General features: G+C 46.3%; 1 protein-coding gene across 5 annotated transcripts in view; it reads left to right on the forward strand.

The window, feature by feature from the left end:
- The window catches only part of idua (alpha-L-iduronidase), a 485,317-nt gene that overhangs the window by 351,140 nt on the left and 113,499 nt on the right, over positions 1-20,678 (forward strand). For all 5 annotated transcript variants that reach the window (XM_086010067.1, XM_086010077.1, XM_086010048.1 and 2 more), the window contains one exon: positions 15,910-16,126. In XM_086010067.1, coding sequence (XP_085866193.1) covers positions 15,910-16,126 — 217 coding nt within the window. The remainder of the gene's footprint in view (positions 1-15,909; positions 16,127-20,678) is intronic.

Raw genomic sequence — 20,678 nt, forward strand, 5'->3', positions numbered from 1 at the left:
AGGTCAATGATCTGGATGCAAACGCGACTGGCCTTTCCGTGCCATTTGGCAACTTGTGTGAGAGCACTGCCCCAATACCATATGGAGAAGCATCACAAGCCAACCGAATAGGCAGTGTCGGGTTGAAGTGAGCCAACACTTCCTCTGAGGTGATCAATTCTTTGCTTTTGCGAAATGCCTTCTTACAGTTTTCGCTCCATTCCCATGGTACCCCCTTCTGTAAAAGAGCGTTTAGCGGGTGCAGTACCGTGGATAGATTTGGTAGAAATTTATGGTAATGGTTAATCAATCCTAGAAACGACCTCAACTGAGAGACATTATCCGGAGCGGGAGCCTTTACAACTGCCTCTATCTTGTCAGGAGACTTATGAAGCCCCTCCCGGTCAATGACATGACCACAGTACGAGATCCGCTTCTGGAAGAACTCACATTTCTGCCGATTAACTCTAAGTCCATACTCTTTCAGTCTGTTGAGCACCAGTTCCAAGTTTGCGAGGTGTTCTTCATCACCATCACCTGTAATCAGAATATCATCCAGGTAACATTGTGTGCCTGGAATTCCCTGTAATACCTGCTCCATGGCCCTCTGCCAAATTGCTGGAGCCGATGCCACTCCAAAAACCAGCCTATTGTACCGGTACAAACCTCGATGCGTGTTGATCGTGAGGTATTGGCGTGACTCTTCTTCAACCTCCATCTGCAAGTACGCCTGCGCCAGGTCTATCTTGGTGAAGTGTTTCCCGCCAGACAACGAAGCAAAAATATCCTCAATCCGCGGAAGCGGATACTGCACCGTGTGAAGCACCGGATTAACGGTGATTTTGAAATCTCCACAGATGCGAACCTTCCCTGGTTCTCCTGGCTTGTTGCTCGAAGGACGTTTCATAATGGGAACAATGGGCGTAGCCCACTCCAATCTACCTTAGACAGTACACCTGAACGTTCTAGCGCTTCCAGTTCCGCTTCTACAGTAGGTCGTATTGCATAGGGTACCGGTCTGGCTTTAAAAAATTTTGGGTGTGCATGTTCATCAATCTTGATGTTTGCTGTAATTCCTCTCAGTGTTCCCAGTCCCTGCTGGAACACCTCTTTAGCATCATCCAATATTCTGGACAATCGTTTAGGTTTGACATCTGTTTCCCCGGAATCTACCGTTAGTGCCTTCAAGGAGTGCCAGTCCATATTCATTTTCCTAATCCACTCCCGTCCCAGTAGTGGTGGACCTCCTTCAGGTAGCACATATAAGCCCATTACTTGGCTTTCTTCGCCCTTGTGGACCACTTTTACCTCTATCTTTCCGATGGGGTACACTCTTTGCCCCGTGTATGTTTTCAATATAATCTCCGTATCCCGTAGGGGAATATGTTGGAATAACCTTTTGTAATCTTTCTTATTCATGACCGTCAATGCCGATCCAGTGTCCAATTCCATCTTTACTTGGACTCCTGCTATCTGAAGGGTGACCCAAATTGTCTGGAGATCTGCATCCTTACCAACGTTGTGTACTCTTAAGCTACCCAGTTCATTACTGCTAGCGTCTAAATCTGACTTCTGTTTGGTCGAACTGTTCTTTGTCACCTTGTGTACCTTTATGTATTTTCCTTGCGGTGACTTTTTGTTGCTGGTCTTCTTTCCTGACCGGCATACTTTAGCTATGTGGCCAAGCCTGCCACACGTCCTGCATTCTTGGTTTTTAAACCAACACTGGTTCTGATCGTGCGTTGTCTTTCCGCAGCGATAACATTTTACAGTACTCAAACCCAATTTATTTGTACTGAGTTCCGGTGACCATAGCTGCATTACTGCCGTGCCTCTCGCTGCAGCTTCGTGTGCTGCTGCCATAGTGACCGCTTTCTCAAGCGTCAGCTCATTCTCCTCGAACAATCGCTTTTGAGTATCTTTTAATAAACCACACACAAATTTATCTCGTAGCGCCTCTGTCAGTCTCGTTCCAAATTGACAGTACTTTGCTAGCTTACGCAATTCCATTAAATATTCAGCATTGCTTTCATCCTTCAGCTGCCTTCTGCTGTAAAATTTAAATCGTTCCACTAGCATCAGCGGCGTGGGGTTTAGGTGATTTTTCAGGACAGTAACAATCTCCTCGAACGTCTTATCCGCCGGTTCATCTGGTGATAAAAGGTGTTTCAATTGCCCGTATGTCTTCGCACCCATTAAGTTTAATAATGTTAGTGCTTTCTCTTCATCTGGGATTTTATTTGCTTCACAATAATTTTGTATGCGTTCTACATACATAGCCCAATCTTCGATGTCGCTATCAAAGGTATTAATGTTCCCATGTTTAGGCATCGTTGCAATTTAATTTATTTTTATTTTTATCCAAGATGGCGGCTTCCGCGCTCTTGTCTTCGTCCTCCGCCTACAAAATGGCGGTTTTCCCGGGCTTGGCGGTCTTCACCCGTCCCCCCCGGCGCTGTCTCCGCTTCACCGCGGCTCTCGCGCCTTCAGTTGCCCCCAGATGCTGCGCCTTTTTAGCCTGAATGCGGCCCGGCCCTTATCATCAGCCGCGATCGATGTCCCCGCGCTGCGCCTTTCGGCCCGAATGCGGCCCGGCCCTTATCTCCGGTCGCGATCGATCTCACCGCCCTTATTCCTCCGTCTTCCCTCCCCGTCTGTACAGCCAACGCGGCCGACTTTCTGGTCGCGTCGCTGCCCGGCTTACCCACTACCGAAGTAGAAAGAAGATAGCTGACAGCCGCTGATGGAGGCTTCGAGTTCAGGATGTCTTCTGCACTCTGGTTTCTCGATGTCTGCCGCGCGACGTGTCTTCCAGCAGGGTGATGAGGGTGGAAGCCTCTCTTCGACGTCCGTTCTGTGGACGAAGCCGCCGTGGATATAACTGCCGCAGGGTAAGAATCTGACTCGTCGCCACTGTAAAGTCTGTGTGTTCTAGTTGTAATTAATAACACACAGACTACAAGATTAAAGTTCAACAGGTCTTTACTGGTTGGAGGTCAGGACTATATTAAATACAATCTTACTACACAGTGCTTATATACCGGTGGTCACCACCGGTATTACATATACAGCAGCCAGAGAAAGTAGTACATCTCTTAAGGTGGAACAGGCTTAAGTTCTCTTAAGGTGGAACAGGTTACATACACCACAGTTTTATTCTTTAATTTGGGAAAATGCCATTTTATCTCCACACGATTTAAATTTTATATTTAATTTATGGGCTTTTTATCCTAATAAAAACTAAGAAGATCAATATGCAAGCAAAGTAACACCAACCTTCAGTAGAAATGGTCTCAATGTGGTATCTGCCTCATGGATACTTTACTGCATCTCTTACTGCAGTGGTAGTAATTATGTAGGTTTGGGTGGAAGTTGTGGAAAATGGGTTGATGGGGTTAGCTACGTTCCTGTGACCTCATTTACATTGAGTGGATCAGGCTGCTGGTTGGCCTTAAAGGGGACTGGCACTTTTTTGGGAGGCTAATTCCAGTTAAGATTTCTTGCAGGAAATTTGAGACAGTAGCCTCTAAGAACCCATTTTAATCCTTTTACCACCCCAAAATAGGTGGAAACCTGAAGGAAAATCCAGACTTTTCGTGCTAGCCAAACAGTCGAAGCTCTTCAAGTGTTCAGTCTTCTTCCATTATATTTAAGGTAGAGAATTTTGGCCCTTAATCCAAACAATACTACATTCTATTCTTAACCATTATATTCGATTCATAATTTTTCAGAAATTTCTCAAGATGGCGTTTTCTCTGTTCCCCTGACAGGGTTGGTGGTGGGGGGGGGGGGCGGCGGGCGGAGTGTTAAATCAGAAAATTTGAGACACCCGACCCAAACCCGCCAGGAACATGCCAGCTTTCGTTTTAACCGCGGCAGGTTTCAGGGCGTCCGAATAACCTGCTCTGGAGAGGCGGGGTCAAGATTATAATATTCAAATGAGACTCTGTTCCTGATATTTTGGCAGCGATTGGAATTTAACACCTGCACAGCTTTCCCAAGGCTCGGGAAACCTGGCAGCTAAAGGGTGGTGGGAGTAGCCGGATCCAGCAGATAAGTACTTTTTACAGAACTCCTTTGTGGACCAGAGGAGGAGGAGTGCTCCACCCGATCCTCAAGCAAATCTTCTGTCACGATTGGCCGACCACCCCACCCTCCACTCCAAACCGATCTATCCCGGTCCCTCCTCCCTCCAGGTTACTGGGCCAAACCCTCCCCCCACCCCCAACCTCGCAATGTTTCCCACTCCACCCTTCATCCTGATTGCCGATCCGACCAAACCCCCACCAACTCCACAAAGTCCCCCGGTCATCCCTTCTGCCTGCTTGTCGCTCCAACTCCCTACCAACCTCGCAATATTTCCCGCTCCCCCTCACACCCGATTTCCTGTCCGTCTAACCTCCCCCCCCCCCACCCCCAACTAACCCCGTGATGTTTCCCAGTTAACACCCCCCCCCCCCCCTCCTGTTTGGCGGTCCGACCCCGACCCCCCCCCCCCCCCCCAACCAATCCTGCAAATTCTCCCGGTACCTGCTTCCTCTCAATTGCCAGTCCACACCCCTGTCCCGACCAACCCGTAATGTTTACTGGTCCCCCCTCCCTCCCGGTTGCTGGTCCAACCGCCGGCACCAACCTGCAATATTTCCAGGTTGCTGGGGACCATCCCCAATGGGAGGAAGCTTACAGAGATAGGAAGGGGCAAGGTCACGAAGGGATTTGAAACCAAGGATGTGAATTTTTAAATTTGGGCATTGGTGGACCGGGATCCAATTTAGGTCAGCAAGCATAGGGATGATAGGTGAACAGGACTTGGTGTCAGTTAGGATACGTGCAGCAGAGTTTTGAATGAGCTCGGGCCCCCTTCGGATGCGTGCAGCACTGGCTGACATCAATGCTGTTTGGGAGCAAACATGGCATTGATGTCGATTTCAAGCGCTACTTAAAGGGATACTCACCATTTCATGTTGACTTGCTGCTGGAGCTGTGAAGAGGACCTCCGAAACACACCGGGATACTTTCTGGGACACTTTGTCGAGACTTCACCAACAATCCAGCAACATTTTTTCTGCAAATTCTCTGAGGACTTCACCTAAAAAGAGTGAGTGCTGTGCTACTCCACCTCATTGGACACCTCATTGGAGTCACCAGGAGGAAGGGAGTGCTTGGTCATGGGCATCTTGCCAGGGTCCACGAAAATTGTGTCTAATCAGCACTTGAGTGCTAAACCTGCAGATATCTGGTTTAGCACCTTCAGGCAAGTTCGCATGGCAATCAGCAATTCGGACCAAAATCGTGTGCTAAATCCAGTATTTCAAACAGGCGTGTCTTATTAGTACAAAACCTATTTAGCGCCTCTTTTCACCCTTTGGCCAAAATAACCCCCATTGATTTTTATCTGTGATAGAAAGATAGCACTACTCTATATTAAAGCTTCACTAATACCTCATTATATTTGTGATTCTGATACATTCGAAGCCTAAACCTCCCCCATGCTCAGTGATCATGTGATCCCTTTGTAATGTTCACCGTCCGTGGTTTATTTGTTGTGTAAAGGATAGATTATCTAATATGAAATCTGACTACTTATAAAAATCCAAATAACCAGAACAGTTGGTACATGGTTACTTCAAATGTATTATTCGGGAACAAGTTGCTAATGGCAATTGTTTCTTTCATTTAAAAAGAATGAAAAATACCAGGCAAGGCCACCAAAATGCAGCACATCATGCTTTTAAAATTTTCTTCCCACTTGTCTGGTTCCCTCCACACATGCTGCACACCATTTCTTGATCAATAGGGCAGGCAGATTGCCCAGTGTCAGCCTTCTGCCAATTCCACTCCATAACCAATCACTAGGTAGAATCTTTCCTGAACACTTTATAACCAGGAATATTTAATACCCAATCCTGCCCTTTTTTCAGCCAGGTCTCAGTTATTGCCACAACATCATATTCCCATGTGGCTATTTGTGCCTGCAGCTCACTTACCTTGTTTACTACATTTTGTGCGTTCACATACATACACTGTAAACCCATCTTAGACCACCCTGTATTCTCTCTTAGTTTGACCCCCCAATACCTTGCTATTTCTTACTTTAGTGCTCTCTGCCTCTCCCAATCCTTTGAGCACTTTATTTCCCCTTTCTAATGTTACATCCTGGTGCCCATCCCCCTGCCAAATTAGTTTAAACCCTCCCCAACAGCTCTAGCAAACCTCCCCGCGAAGAGATTGGTTCCAGCCCTGTTCAGGTGCAACCCGTCCGGCCTGTACAGGTCTCTCCTCCCCCAATGCCCCAGGAATCTAAAGCCCTCCCTCCTGCACCATCTCTCCAGCCGCGCATTCATCTGCATCTGCAGGCCTACATGATTGGCCCACAACTCTTCTGATGTTTTCATACTAGCTGAGACAAATGATATGTGCTTTGTTCTGTATGTCTCCTGATTCTACAGCTGAGCTTATAAACGAAATTATTGGGGAATCACGATGCAGATCTGTATCTTATAGAATCGTAGAATAGCTACAGCATTCAACATATCTTACCACTTCATGACATCCAGTACAGGTTATTTTATTTTAAAATCTTGTTGCTTCTAAATTAATCATCTTCTTAAGGGCAATTATATTTAGGGGAAACTAATTTTGCATTTATATACTTACCTTATGTTTTCTGAAGTGCGTCATTACTATGGATACTGCTGTATGTCACTGGAGGGAGTTAGAATCTATTAATGATGATTAGTGGGGAAGAAACTTTAAGACTATGTAAGTATAGCAACAAATGGCTTATGTTTTCAAACTACTTTTGGGGTGCTTATTTTTATTAATGGTCTTGAATAATGGTCTAAGTGTGGCCCTTTTTCCTTTTCTTAAATGCGGTTAGTCACGGAATAAATGATACATGACAGTGACACAAGCTATTTGTTCAGATCCAGTCCCAATAGGTGTACAAAATAATTATGAATTGAGTTTAAACAGAAAGTTTGACCCTTACCTGCACATCATAGAATCATCGAATTGTTACAGCACTGTAGGAGGCCATTCGGCCCGTCTAGTCCGTGCCGGCTCTCTGCAAGAGCACTTCAGCTAGTCCCACTCCCCCACCCTTTATCCGTAGCCCTGCAATTTTTTTTCTTTCAGGTAATTATCTAATTTCCTTTTGAAAGCCACGATTGAATCTGCCTCCAACGCCCTTTCAGGCATTGCATTCCAGATCCTAACCACTCGCTGCATAAAAAGTTTTTCCCATGTTCCCTTTGGACCTTCTGCCAATCACTTTAAATCTGTGTCCTCTGGTTCTCGACCCTTCCGCCAATGGGAACAGTTTCCCTCTATCTACTCTGTCTAGACCCCTATGATTTTGAACACCTCTATCAGATCTCCTCTCAACCTTCTGTGATCTAAGGAGAACAACCCCAGTTTGTCCAGTCTATCCACGTAACTGAAGCCCCTCATCCCTGGAACCATTCTTGTAAAAATTTTCTGCACCCTCTCTAAAGCCTTCACATCCTTCCTGAAGTGCGGTGCCCAGAATTGGACACAATACTCCAGTTGTGGCCGAACCAGTGTTTTATAAAGGTTCATCATAACTTCCTTGCTTTTGTACTCTATACCTCTATTTATAAAGCCCAAGATCCCATATGCTTTTTTAACCACTTTCTCAATCTGTCCTGCCACCTTCAACAATTTGTACACATATACCCCCAGGTCTCTCTGTTCCTGCACCCCCTTTAGAATTGTACCCTTTAGTTTATATTGCTTCTCCTCGTTCTTTCTACCAAAATGTATCACTTCACACTTTTCTGCGTTAAATTTCATCTGCCACATGTCTGCCCATTCCACCAGCTTGTCTATGTCCTCTTGAAGTCTATCCATATCTTCCAAGTTTTGTGTCATCTGCAAATTTTGAAATATTGCTCTGTACACCTAAGTCCAAATCATTAATATATATCAAGAAAAGCAGTGGTCCTAGTACCGATCCCTGGGGAACACCACTATGTCCCTTCCTCCAGTCCGAAAAACAACCATTCAGCACTACTCCCTGTTTCCTTTCACTTTGCCAATTTCGTATCCATGCTGCCACTGTCCCTTTTATTCCATGGGCTTCAAATTTGCTAGCAAGCCTATTATGTGGCACTTTATCAAACGCCTTTTGGAAGTCCATGTACATCACATCAACTGCATTGCCCTCATCAACCCTCTCTGTTACCTCATCAACAAACTCAATCAAGTTGGTTAAACACTATTTGCCTTTAACAAATCCGTGCTGGCTTCCCTTAATTAATCCACACTTGGCCAAGTGACTGTTAATTTTGTCCCGGATTATCGTTCCTAAAAGCTTCCCCACCATCGAGGTTACGATGACTGGCCTGTAGTTGCTGAGTTTATCCTTACACACTTTTTTGAAAAAGGGTGTAACATTTGCAATCCTCCAGTCCTCTGGCACCACCCCTGTATCCAAGGAGGATTGGAAGATTATGGCCAGTACCTCCGCAATTTCCACCTTTACTTCCCTCAGCATCCTCGGTGTATCCCATCCGGTCCTGGTGACTTATCTACTTTAAGTGCAGCCAGCCTTTCTAGTACCTCCTCTTTATCAATTTTTATCCCATCCAGTATCTCCACTACTTCCTCTTTCACTATGACTTTGGCAGCATCTTCTTCCTTGGTAAAGACAGATGCAAGGTACTCATTTAGTACCTCAGCCATGCCCTCTGCCTCCATGCATAGGTCTCCTTTTTGGCCTCTAATCGGCCCCTCCTCTTACTATCGTTTCCTATTTATATGCCTGTGGAAGACTTTTGGATTTCTTTTTTATGTTAGGTGCCATATTCCCTCTTTGCCCCCTCGGAACTTTCTGTATTCAGTCTGGTTCTCACTTGTATTCTCAACCTGACATCTGTCATACGCCTCTTTTCTCTGCTTTATCTTACTATCTACAGGAAACTTTGTGCTATCCGGCACCGACGGGACCGAGCTGTTGCCGTTCCCTCAAAACTGCCGGACACACCAGCGTTAATGTTGAAGCATACGGAGCTTTTCATCTCCGTAGCTGACAACAAACACTGTTGCTTAGCAACAGCTTCTAAACAGTCGGCCCGTACCTTGGAAGCGTCTCTGTAGCTTAGCAACAGCTTCAGAGAGACTTTCCAGAGCCTGACTGTTGGAAAAAGAAAGCCACGAGAAGAAAAAAAAAACGAACAAAACGGCTCCTGATTTTTGCCGGTGGCTCAAACTTGCCGGACACTTAGCCTCCGGATAACACAAAGTTTCCTGTATCTGTTTCGTCATCCAGGGAGCTCTGGCTTTGGTTGCCCTACCTTTCCCCCTCGTGGGAATGTACCTCGACTGTACCCGATCCATCTGCTCTTTAAAGGCAAAGCACGGTGGCATAGTGGTTAGCACTGTTGCCTCACAGCGCCAGGGACCCGGGTACGAATCCGGCCTCGGGTGACTGTCTGTGTGGAGTTTGCACATTCTCCCCGTGTTTGCGTGGGTTTCCTCCGGGTGCTCCGGTTTCCTCCCACAGTCCAAAGATGTGCGGGTTAGGTTGATTGGCTATGATAAATTGACCCTTAGTGTTAAGGGGATTAAATACGTGGGGTTACGGAGATAGGGTGGGATATGTGTTGGTGCAGGGGTTACGGGGATCGGGTGGGATATGTGTCGGTGCAGGCTCGATGGGCCGAAATGGCCTCTATCTGCACTGTGGCGTTTCTGTGATTCTGATTCTGTGATTGTTCGATACAGTTTTGCCTGCCAATCTTTGATACCAATTTACCTGGGCCAGATCCGTTTTCAACCCACTGAAATTGGCCCCCCTCCAGTTAAATATTTTGACTCTAGATTGCTCTTTGTCCTTTTCCATAGCTAACCTAAACCTTATGATGCTATGATCACTATTTCCTAAAGAGAGCCCACAATAGAAGGGAAAGGGCGAAAACAGGAGGAGGGCCACCTTCCCTCGCCATTCTCACCCACGCTGAAGAGGTGGCACTGGACATCGCCGGCGCAGAGGTGGAGGTGAAAGTGGAGGATAGACAGATGGGCGAGGCAGAGCAAGCTGGTGGCAGAATAGTTTTGCCTCTCTCTCATTTACACTGCTTGAGTGACTGAAATGGCTGCTGGTGTACATTATTAGAATGCCACTTGAGCATCTGCACTATTGCATGTGCATGCCACACTTCTGTCAAATGTCTAACCCATGCCTTTACTCCCCCACAGGACCATCCACAGAGCCCCACCCCACTGTTGAGGAGGAAGAGGCTGAGCAGCAAGACTCCTCAGGGAAACCTGTAACCTCTGAGGACGCAGCGTCAGCAGAATTAAGCGCACCCAGTACCAGCGCAGATACGCACACCTCAGTGGGACCTTTGGGACATAGATTAGTGTTGTCACCGTGTGTATCACATCTCACAGGTGAGCATCAGCAGGTGGTGGAGACAGGGACAGCAGTGGAGAGTCCTGGGCAGAGGGCGCAGGACTCTCCTAGCTGTGCTTCACTGCATGTGAACCCTGTGTTTCTGGGTCCATCCAGAAGGAGAGCGATGCTGGAACTCCAGGAGCAGGTGCAGGAGTCTCTGACAGGTCTTGTCTCCAGGGTCACTGCAAGTGTGGAGAGGATGGAGGAGTCCAACAGGAGCAGTGCCGTTGGGGAGGCAATGGCGCATATACGCAGCACCACGGAAAGGATGGCAACCTCCGTGGAAAAGCTGGCTATGGCCAATAAGGCAATAAGTCGCCAGAGTGAGGAAAACATGGTGAATGTTCAGAACAGACTGACATCTCTGGAGGAGCGATGGGCAGCTATTGAACAGAGAAACCAGAGCTTCATGGAAGTCCTTTTGAGTAGGACTGCCAGCGCAGATACGGGTTCCCATGGCCCCCTGATGTGCAGCAAGTTGCTCTCAAGCCACTTGTAAGCACTGAGGTGGACCTGACCCATGAGAGGGAAGTTGGTGACAGACAACAAGGAAGTGGGGGCTCCTCTCCAAGCGCTCACACTTCCATGCCACTGCGTAGCCCTCGGTCAGAGTCCGCACCCAACTGAGATGGACGTCTCGGCCCCTGCACTGCCGCAGGAGGAGCAGACGTTTGGCGAGCCCTCACAAGGCTTGTAAAACCAGAGGACGCCCGCCAAAGGTGTCGAAGCAGGAGCAGCATGAAAGTGAGCAAGGGGCCTCCACTTCTACTGAAGCCACAGGGGGAGCACCACGTGGGAGCACGCGCAAGAGAAAAATAAAGCACCATTAGTCACAGGGATAGCCACTGGGTGAATGTTTATCTTTATTGACGAAATGCCATTCCTGTTTGAAAGTATAAAAATGATTTGATGGCAAACTGTTGATGTGATGGCATCTGTTATTTCGCCTTAGGCAGCTCCAAATTGCGGGCTCCACGACACTTGCGTGGTCAGGTTGGTGGCCAGAGTGAAAGGAGGCGAAAGAGTCATGTCCATAGTCTATCATGTCTCAAGATGGAGCCAAGGACATGTGCCAACATGGGCAACCTATGCAAATCTGGCCAGGATAAGTGCATCCCTTGCATCACGGGCAGCCATGTGCTCGCGTGCAGCCGCTGCTACTGGTTGATAGGCTGGCGTTAGGAATTCCTCCTCCTCATCCTCACCTGAGGAGGCTATGAACTGAGCCACTTGCTCATCAGGAAGCTGCAAGCCATGACGCTGTGCCATGTTGTGCTGTGCACAACCGACCACGACCATTCTGAAGACCCTGGCTGCTGAATACTGCAAGGCTCCACCTGATTTGTCAGGACATCAGAATCGCATCTTCAACAAGCCGATCGTTTGCTCGATGATGGACTTGGTCAAAATGTGGCTAGCGTTGTAGAGCTCTTCGGCCTCGTTAGCTGGCCGCCTGATCGGCGTCATTAGCCACTTCTTCAGGAGGTAGCCCTTGTCACCAAGGAGCTATCCGTTAAGTTGGTCTTCTTGTGGTCACACACCAGCTGTACGTTGAGGCAGTGGAAGCCCTTGCGGTTGACAAAGATGGCTGGGTTTTGATGGGTTTCCCTAAGGGCCACATGTGTACAGTCTATGATGCCCTGCACCATTGGCAAGCCTGCCATATTTGCAAAGCCAACTGAACACGCGGTTACACTTGCTTGATCCCTTGAGAAGTGGATGTAATTGTGGGCCTTTGCGAAAAGGGCATCGGTAACCTGCGTGATGCAACTGTGGGCGGCCGACTGGGAGATACTGCTGATGATCCCTGGAAGGAGCCTGAGGCAAAAAACTTGAGTGCGGTGATGACTGACGGCCACTGGTAAGGGGTGTCCACCTGCTCCTTTGGGCTCCAGGTGTTGGTGCAGCAGTGCGCAAATGTCTCTGACAACCTCTCGCGAAAGTCTCAGCCTCCTTTGGCACTGCTGTTCACTCATGTTGAGGTAGCTCATCCTCTGTCTGTAAACCCTGAGAGGGGGTATCTCCATGCGCTGGCGCCTTCTGCCCTGTGCAGCATCAGGTGGGTGAGCAGGAGGTTGGGGCTCCTGCTGCTGAGCTGCCTGGTTCTGCTGCTGCCGTGGCTGCTCCTCGTCCGAATCTGAGGTCCATGGTGAAAGGAAATAAATGGTTACCATGCTGCTGGCAGACACCTCCGGTGGGGAAGCGCTCAGTCCAAGCGGGGAGAGGGTCTTCGAAGAAGCTCCCACAGTTGAGAGATAGAAGCTGCAGCACTTCCGACTTCAGTAGGCCTGCTAAAAGTGCTGAAAGACCTGTGGAACAAAAGTTCTGCCACATGCAACTGATCCCTGATGAAAGCTCCGCTTTAATGGTGGAGCTGCAGCTGTGAGGAGGCCACCCACTTGTCAACCCACCAGGTTTAGCTGACGTGGTTTAGGAGGGTCGTAGAACATGCTGAAAATGTGGTAAAATAATGAGGGTCTGTCAAAATAGAGGCCCTTAACTACTATTTAAAGGTCTTAACTATCTCTCTGGACTGATGGAGGCGGGACCAAATCGCACCCATTAAAACCGCCTCTGGCAAAATTGCGCAGAGGTGGGTTGGAGGCAGGTTCCGAACCCGCCCTCAGTTTTTGCCATTTTTCCAACTGTCCTGCCTCCTCGAGGCTGGGAAAATCGCCCCCCTTATACCCAGGAATATTTAGTACCCAATCCTGCCCTTTTTTGAGCCAGGTCTCCATTATCGCCACAACATCATATTCCCATGTGGCTATTTCCCCCCCATGCAGCTCACCAACCTTATTTACCACATACCTTCTAATATATATTGCATGAAAAACATACACAAAAGCAAAAGCATGCAAAAGGCCCTCTCTCATATAGAGTCATAGAGTTATACAGCACAGAAAGAGGCCCTTCGGCCCATCGTGCCTGCGCCGTCCATCAAGCCCTGTCCAATCTAATCCCATTTTCCAGCATTTGGTCCATAGCCTTGTATGCAATGGCATTTCAAGTGCTCATCCAAATGCTTCTTGAATGTTGTGAGGGTTCCTTCCTCTACCACCCTTTCAGGCAGTGAGTTCCAGACTCCAACCACCCTCTGGGTGAAAAAGTTCCTCCTCATATCCCCTCTAAACCTCCTGCCCCTTACCTTGAATCTATGCCCCCTTGTTATTGACCCCCCTACTAAGGGGAAAAGTTCCTCTTTATCTACCCTATCTATGCCCCTCATCATTTTGTACACCTGAATCAGGTCCCCCCTCAGCCTTCTTTGCTCCAAGGAAAACAACCCCAGCCTGTTTAGTCTTTCTTCATAGCTGAGGCGCTCCATCCCAGGTAACATCCTGGTGAATCTCCTCTGCACCCCCTCCAAAGCAATCACATCCTTCCTATAGTGAGGCGACCAGAACTGCACACAGTACTCCAGCTGTGGCCTTACCAGCGTTTTGTACAGCTCCATCATAACCTCCCTGCTCTTATACTCTATGCCTCGGCTAATGAAGGCAAGTATCCCATATGCCTTTATAACCACCTTATCTACCTGTTCCGCTGCCTTCAGGGATCTATGTACATGTACACCAAGGTCCCTCTGACCCTCTGTACTTCCTAGGGTCCCACCACTCATTGTGTATTTCCTTGCCTTATTTGTCCGTCCAAAATGCATCACCTCGCACTTTTCAGGGTTAAATTCCATTTGCCACTTTTCCGCCCATCTGACCAACCCGTTTATATCGTCCTGTAGCCTGAGGCTTTCCTCCTCGCAATTTACCACCCCACCAATTTTCGTGTCATCTGCGAACTTACTGATCATACCTTTTACATTCTCCTCCAAATCATTTATGTAGATCACAAACAGCAAGGGACCCAGCACCGATCCCTGAGGTACCCCACTGGACACAGGCCTCCAGTCACAAAAGCAACCTTCAACCATCACCCTCTGCCTCCTGCCACTCAGCCAGTTTAGGATCCAACGTGCCAAGGCACCCTGGATCCCATGGGCTCTTACCTTCTTGACCAGTCTCCTATGCGGGACTTTGTCAAAAGCCTTACTGAAGTCCATGTATACCACATCCACAGCATTTCCTTCATCCACACACCTAGTCACCCCCTCGAAAAATTCAATCAGATTGGTCAGACATGATTTACCCTTGACAAAGCCATGCTGACTATCCCCGATTAATCCTTGCCTCTCCAAGTGGAGACTAATTTTGTCCCTCATAATCTTTTCCAATAATTTCCCTACCACAGATGTTAGGCTCACTGGCCTGTAATTCCCTGGTTTATCCCTGCTACCCTTCTTGAATAATGGTACTACGTTAGCTGTTCTCCAGTCCTCTGGTACATCCCCTGTGGCCAGGGAGGTTCTGAAAATTTGTGTCAGAGCCCCTGCAATCTCCTCCTTTGCCTCACACAGCAGCCTGGGATACATCTTGTCCGGGCCTGGGGATTTATCCACTTTTTGGCCTGCTAAAACCGCTAGTACCTCTTCCCTCTCGATGCTAATATGTTCAAGTATATCACAGTCCCCTTGCCCGATTTCTATGTCTACATCGTCTTTCTCCATAGTGAACACAGATGCAAAAAATTCATTTAAAACCCCGCCTACATCATCTGGCTCTACACACAGATTGCCACTTTGGTCCCTAATGGGCCCTACCCTTTCCCTGGTTATCCTATTGCCTTTAATATACTTATAAAACATCTTAGGATTTTCCTTTATTTTGCTCGCCAGTGTTATTTCATGGCCCCTCCTCGCTCTCCTAATTTCTTTTTTAAGTATGCCCCTGCACTTTTTATACTCCTCTAGGGCTTCCTCCGTCTTAAGTCTTTTGTAACTGCCAAAAGCCCCCCTTTTTTTCCTAATGCATTTTTGTATATCCCTTGTCATCCAAGGTTCCCTTTGCTTTTAGGTCCCACCCTTGACCTTTACGGGAACATGTTGGCGTTGTACTCTCTCTATTTCCCTTCTGAAAGTCTCCCACTGCTTTGATGTGGATTTTCCTATAAGTAGCTGCTCCCAGTCCACTTTGGCCAGATCCTGCCTTATCATATTAAAATCGGCCTTCCCCCTTATTTCCGGGCCGTCTTTGTCTTTTTCCATGACCACCTTAAATCTCACCGAATTATGGTCACTGTCGCCAAAATGCTCTCCTACTGACACTTCCACCACTTGCCCGGCTACATTCCCTAGAATTAGGTCCAGTACCGCCCCCTCTCTTGTAGGACTTTCTACATGTTGGCTCAAAAAGCTCTCCTGGATGCACTTTAAGAATTTTGCACCCTCTAAGCCTTTCACACTCTGACTATCCCAATTAATATTGGGGAAGTTGAAATCCCCCACTATTATTACCCTATTATTTTCGCACCATTATCTAGATGTACTTTATTGTGTAAGGAATCCTGCGGCTCGGTTCCCACAGTATTTCCATTCCTACTTAATGATTGCTGCTACGGTTAAAAATCTTATCAAGTTACTAAAAATGCTTTAATATTTTCTTTTTGTTTTCTGCTAGGTAATAGCACAGCACCAGAATCTGCTCATTGGAAATCCACAGAACACTATCAACTTTACATTGCTTAGCAATGACAATGCCTTCCTGAACTACTACCCAAATTACTTTACACAGAGGACTCTGACTGCGAGGTTTCAGATGAACAATACAAAACCTCCACATGTGCAGATGGTTCGCAAACCAGTGCTTACAATAATGGGACTATTGGCATTATTAGGTAAGTAGAAAAAAACACCTTTAAGCTGTGTATTAAATCTCTACATAGATTGCTGGCCTCCTGTTAACAGAACTAGCTATTAATTCATGCAGCGCATGTAAAAAAATATAAATCAATACTTCAGATTGCTGACATTCATTTTTGAAGAGTAATTTTTGTAGCCTTTACTAACTTTTTCTGAATCTTTCTCACGTAAAGCTTTATCCAGCCTTGATTCTCAAGTATTTGGAATACCTCAGCTTTCTGATCACGCCATGATTTCTGATATAGAATTCTATCATCATCACACTTAAATCATACTTTATCTGGTGAGTAGCCAAGCCATAGGTAGGAAGGGTCTTTGGCTTGATTTCCAGAATGGGCTGAGTTACCTACTCTGATTTGGGGTGATGGTAGAGGTGCTACAGTTGTCCTCAGTGCCTCAGCTTAGGAAGGAGACAATGTGCCAGGGTTCCTTGGTGGTTGTCCATCAAACCCTGCTGGAGGTACGTATGTGTGGACATGGAAGGAGTACAAAATCGGGTTTGGCCCCTTCCATTGCATAGTTTACCGATTTTCACACATAAATAATGGCTATTTGAGTGAGGTACTGGAGAGCTAAGAAACCATATCATAGTGAGAAGTCATTGCCTTCATGAGAAATGGAAGCTGAGAACAATTTTAAAGATGAAATTATAGTTTAAATTTGATATTAATACTATTCTTAGCTGTCAAGATCAGAAGCATACACAACTATTTCATTCATACTGCATAGGTAAGGTCTGTGAAAAAGATGTTAAAATATTCATTGTATGCTATAATCTTTTTAAAATCACTTGTGACACAGATGCATATAACACAATAAAAGCTTTATATGGATTTATTTCTTACTTTTGTAAATCTATAATATTCGTTTTTCAATTTAACCCACATAGAGTACAAAAGCAAGGAAGTTATGCTAATCCTTTATAAATCACTGGTTAGGCCTCAGCTGGAGTATTGTGTCCAATTATGGGCACCACACTTTAGGAAAGATGTGAAGGCCTTAGAGAGGGTGCAGAAAAGATTTACGAGAATGGTTCCAGGGATGATTGACTTCAGTTATGTAAATAGACTAGAGATGCTGAGGTCATTCTCCTTGGAGCAGAGAAGGTTGAGAGGAGAGGTGTTCAAAATCATGATGGGTCTAGACGGAGTAGATAGAGAGAAATTGTTCCCGTTGGGGGAAGGGTTGAGAACCAGAGGCCACAGATTTAAGGTGATTGGCGAAAAAACCAAAGGTGACATGAGAAAAAACTTTTTTACGCAGCGAGTGGTTAGGATCTGGAATGCACTGCCTGAATGGGTGGTGGAGGCAGATTCAATTGTGGCTTTCAAAAGGGAATTGGATAAGCACCTGAAGGAAAAGGACAAGGGTCTACTCTGTCTAGACCCCTCATGATTTTGAACATCTCTATCAAATCTCCTCTCAACCTTCTCTGCTCTAAGGAGAACAACCCCAGCTTCTCCAGTCTATCCACGTAACTGAAGTCCCTCATCCCTGGAATAATTCTTGTAAGTCTTTTCTGCACCCTCTCTAAGGCCTTCACATCCTTCCTAAAGTGCAGTGCCCAGAATTGGACACAATACTCCAGTTGAGGCCAAACCAGTGTTTTATAAAGGTTCATCATAACTTCCTTGCTTTTGTACTCTGTGCCTCTATTTATGAAGCCCAGGATCCCGTATGCTTTTTTAATCGCTTTCTCAACCTGCCCTGCCACCTTCAATGATTTGTGCACATATACCCTGAGGTCTCTCTGTTCATGCACCCTCTTCACCACTACTCTCCGTTTCCTGTCACTTAGTCAATTTCGTATCCATGCTACCACTGTCCCTTTTATTCCATGGGCTTCAACTTTTGCTGGCAAGCCTATTATGTGGCACTTTATCAAACGCCTTTTGGAAGTCCATGTACACCACATCAACCGCATTGCCCTGATCAACCCTCTCTGTTACCTCATCAAAAAACTCAATCAAGTTGGTTAAACATGATTTGCCTTTAACAAATCTGTGCTGGCTTTCCTTAATTAATCCACACTTGTCCAAGTGACTGTTAATTTTGTCACTGATTACTGTTTCTAAAAGCTTCCCCACTACTGAGGTCAAACTGACTGGCCTGCAGTTGCTGGGTTTAACTTTACACCCTTTTTTGAACAATGGTGTAACATTTGCAATTTTCCAATCCTCTGGCACCACCCCTGTATCTAAGGGGGATTGGAAGATTATGGCCAATACCTCCGTAATTGCCACCCTTACCTCCCTTCGCATCCTAGGATGCATCCCATCCGGTCCTGGTGACTTATCTACTTTAAGTACAGTCAGCCTTTCTACTGTAGTACCTTCTCTTTATCAATTTTTATCCCATCCAGTATCTCAACTACTCTTTCACTATGACTTTGGCAGCATCATCTTCCTTGGTAAAGACAAATGCAAAGTACTCACGTAGTACCTCAGCCATGCCCTCTGCCTCCATTTGTAGGTCTCCTTTTTGGTCCCTAATTGGACCCACCCCTCCTCTTACTACCCGTTTATTATTTATGTGCCTATAGAAGACTTTTGGATTCCCTTTTATGTTAGCTGCCAGTCTATTCTCATACTCTCTCTTTGCCCCTCTTATTTCCTTTTTCACTTCCCCTCTGAACTTCCTATATTCAGCCTGGTTCTCAATTAAATTCTCAACCTGACATCCGTCGCACATCCGCTTTTTCTGCTTCATTTTACTCTCTATCTCTTTCGTCATCCAGGGAGCTCTGGCTTTGGTTGCTCTACATTTCCCCCTCATGGGAATGTACCTTGACTGTATCCGAACCATCTCTTTAAAGGCAGCCCATTGTTCGATTACAGTTTTGCCTGCCAGTCTTTAATTCCAATTTACCCGGGCCAGATCCATTCTTATCCCACTGAAGTTGGCCCTCCTCCAATTAAGTATTTTTACTTTAGATTGCTCCCTGTCCTTTTCCATAGCTAGTCTAAACCTTCTGATACTATGATCACTGTTCCCTAAATGTTCCCCTACTGACACTTGCTCTACTTGACGCACCTCATTCCCCAGAACCAGATCCAGAAATGCCTCCAGCATACTGATCAAGAAAATTCTCCTGTACACACTTCAGAAATTCTTCCCCCTCTCTGCCCTTTACACTATTACTATCCCAGTCTATATTAGGATAATTGAAGTCCCCCATTATCACTATTCTATAGTTCTTGCACCTTTCTGTAATTTCCCCGCAAATACCAGTTAGAGAGCGAGATGCACTCAGGGGACTCCTGCACTACCTGCCTGGTCCTCCTTGTCTGTCTGGCGGTCACGCATTCCCTCTCTGCCTGCACACCCTTACGTTGTGGGGTGACCACCTCCTGAAACGTGCTACCTTTATCTCCGGCTGCTCCTTTCACTTGCTCCTTCCCTCTCTGCTCCGAATTCTCAATCTTTCCAAAGTCCCAACCTGAGTACTCTGTTTAGAAGCACTCCGTTTAGGATCGCTCTGTGCAGACCACTCAGCTTCTCTTGAGTGAACATAAAAATCTTTATTCATTTACTTCCTGGATAAAATTTAGTTGCTGCATAACTAATGAAAATAACCACCTCTTCCAGTTTTAATAATTTGAAGAACGTAAGAAATAGGAGCAGGAGTAGGCCATTTGGCTCCTCGAGCCCACTCCGCCATTCAATGAGATCATGGCTGATCTTCCACCTCATCACCACTTTCCTGTAAAACCCCATATACCTTGATTCCCTTAATATTCAAAAATCCATCGATCTCTGTCTTGAATATACTCAACGACTGAGCCTCCACCCCTCTGGGGTAGAGAATTCAAAAGATTCACCATCCTCTGAGTGAAGAAATTTCTCCTCATCTCAGCCCTAAATGGCTGACCCCTTATTCTGAGACTGTAACCCCTGGTTCTAGACTCCCCAGCCAGGGGAAACATCCTCCCTGCATCTACCCTGTCAAGCCCTGTAAGAATCCTGCATGTTTTAATGAGATCACCTCTCATTCTTCTAAACTCTAGAGAATATAAGCCTAGTTTACTCAATTTCTCCTCATAGGTAATCCCCCCATCCCAGGAACCAGTCTGGTAAACCTTCGTTGTACTCCCTCTATGGCAAGTATATCCTTCCTTAGGTAAGGAGACCAATACTCCCGGTGTGGTCGCACCAGGGCTCTATATAATTGCAGTAAGACATCTTTACTCTTATACTCAAATCCTCTTGTAATAAAGGTCAACATACCATTTGCTTTCCTAATTGCTTGCTGTACTTGCATGTTAACTTTCAGTGATTCGTGTACAAGGAGACCCAGGTCCTTCTAAGCACCAACATTTCCCAATCTCTTACCATTTAAAAAATACTCTGCTTTTCTATTTTTCCTACCAAAGTGGAAAACTTCACATTTCTCCTCATTATATTCCATTTGCCATGTTCTTGCCCACTCACTTAGCTTGTCTATATCCCCTTGAAGCCTCTGCATCCTCCTCACAACTTACATTCCCACACAGCTTTGTATCATCAGCAAACTTGGATATATTACAT

This window comes from Somniosus microcephalus, chromosome 2, assembly GCF_052327205.1.
Source record: "Somniosus microcephalus isolate GS21.2 chromosome 2, FLI_Smic_1.0, whole genome shotgun sequence".
Lineage (NCBI taxonomy): Eukaryota > Metazoa > Chordata > Chondrichthyes > Squaliformes > Somniosidae > Somniosus > Somniosus microcephalus.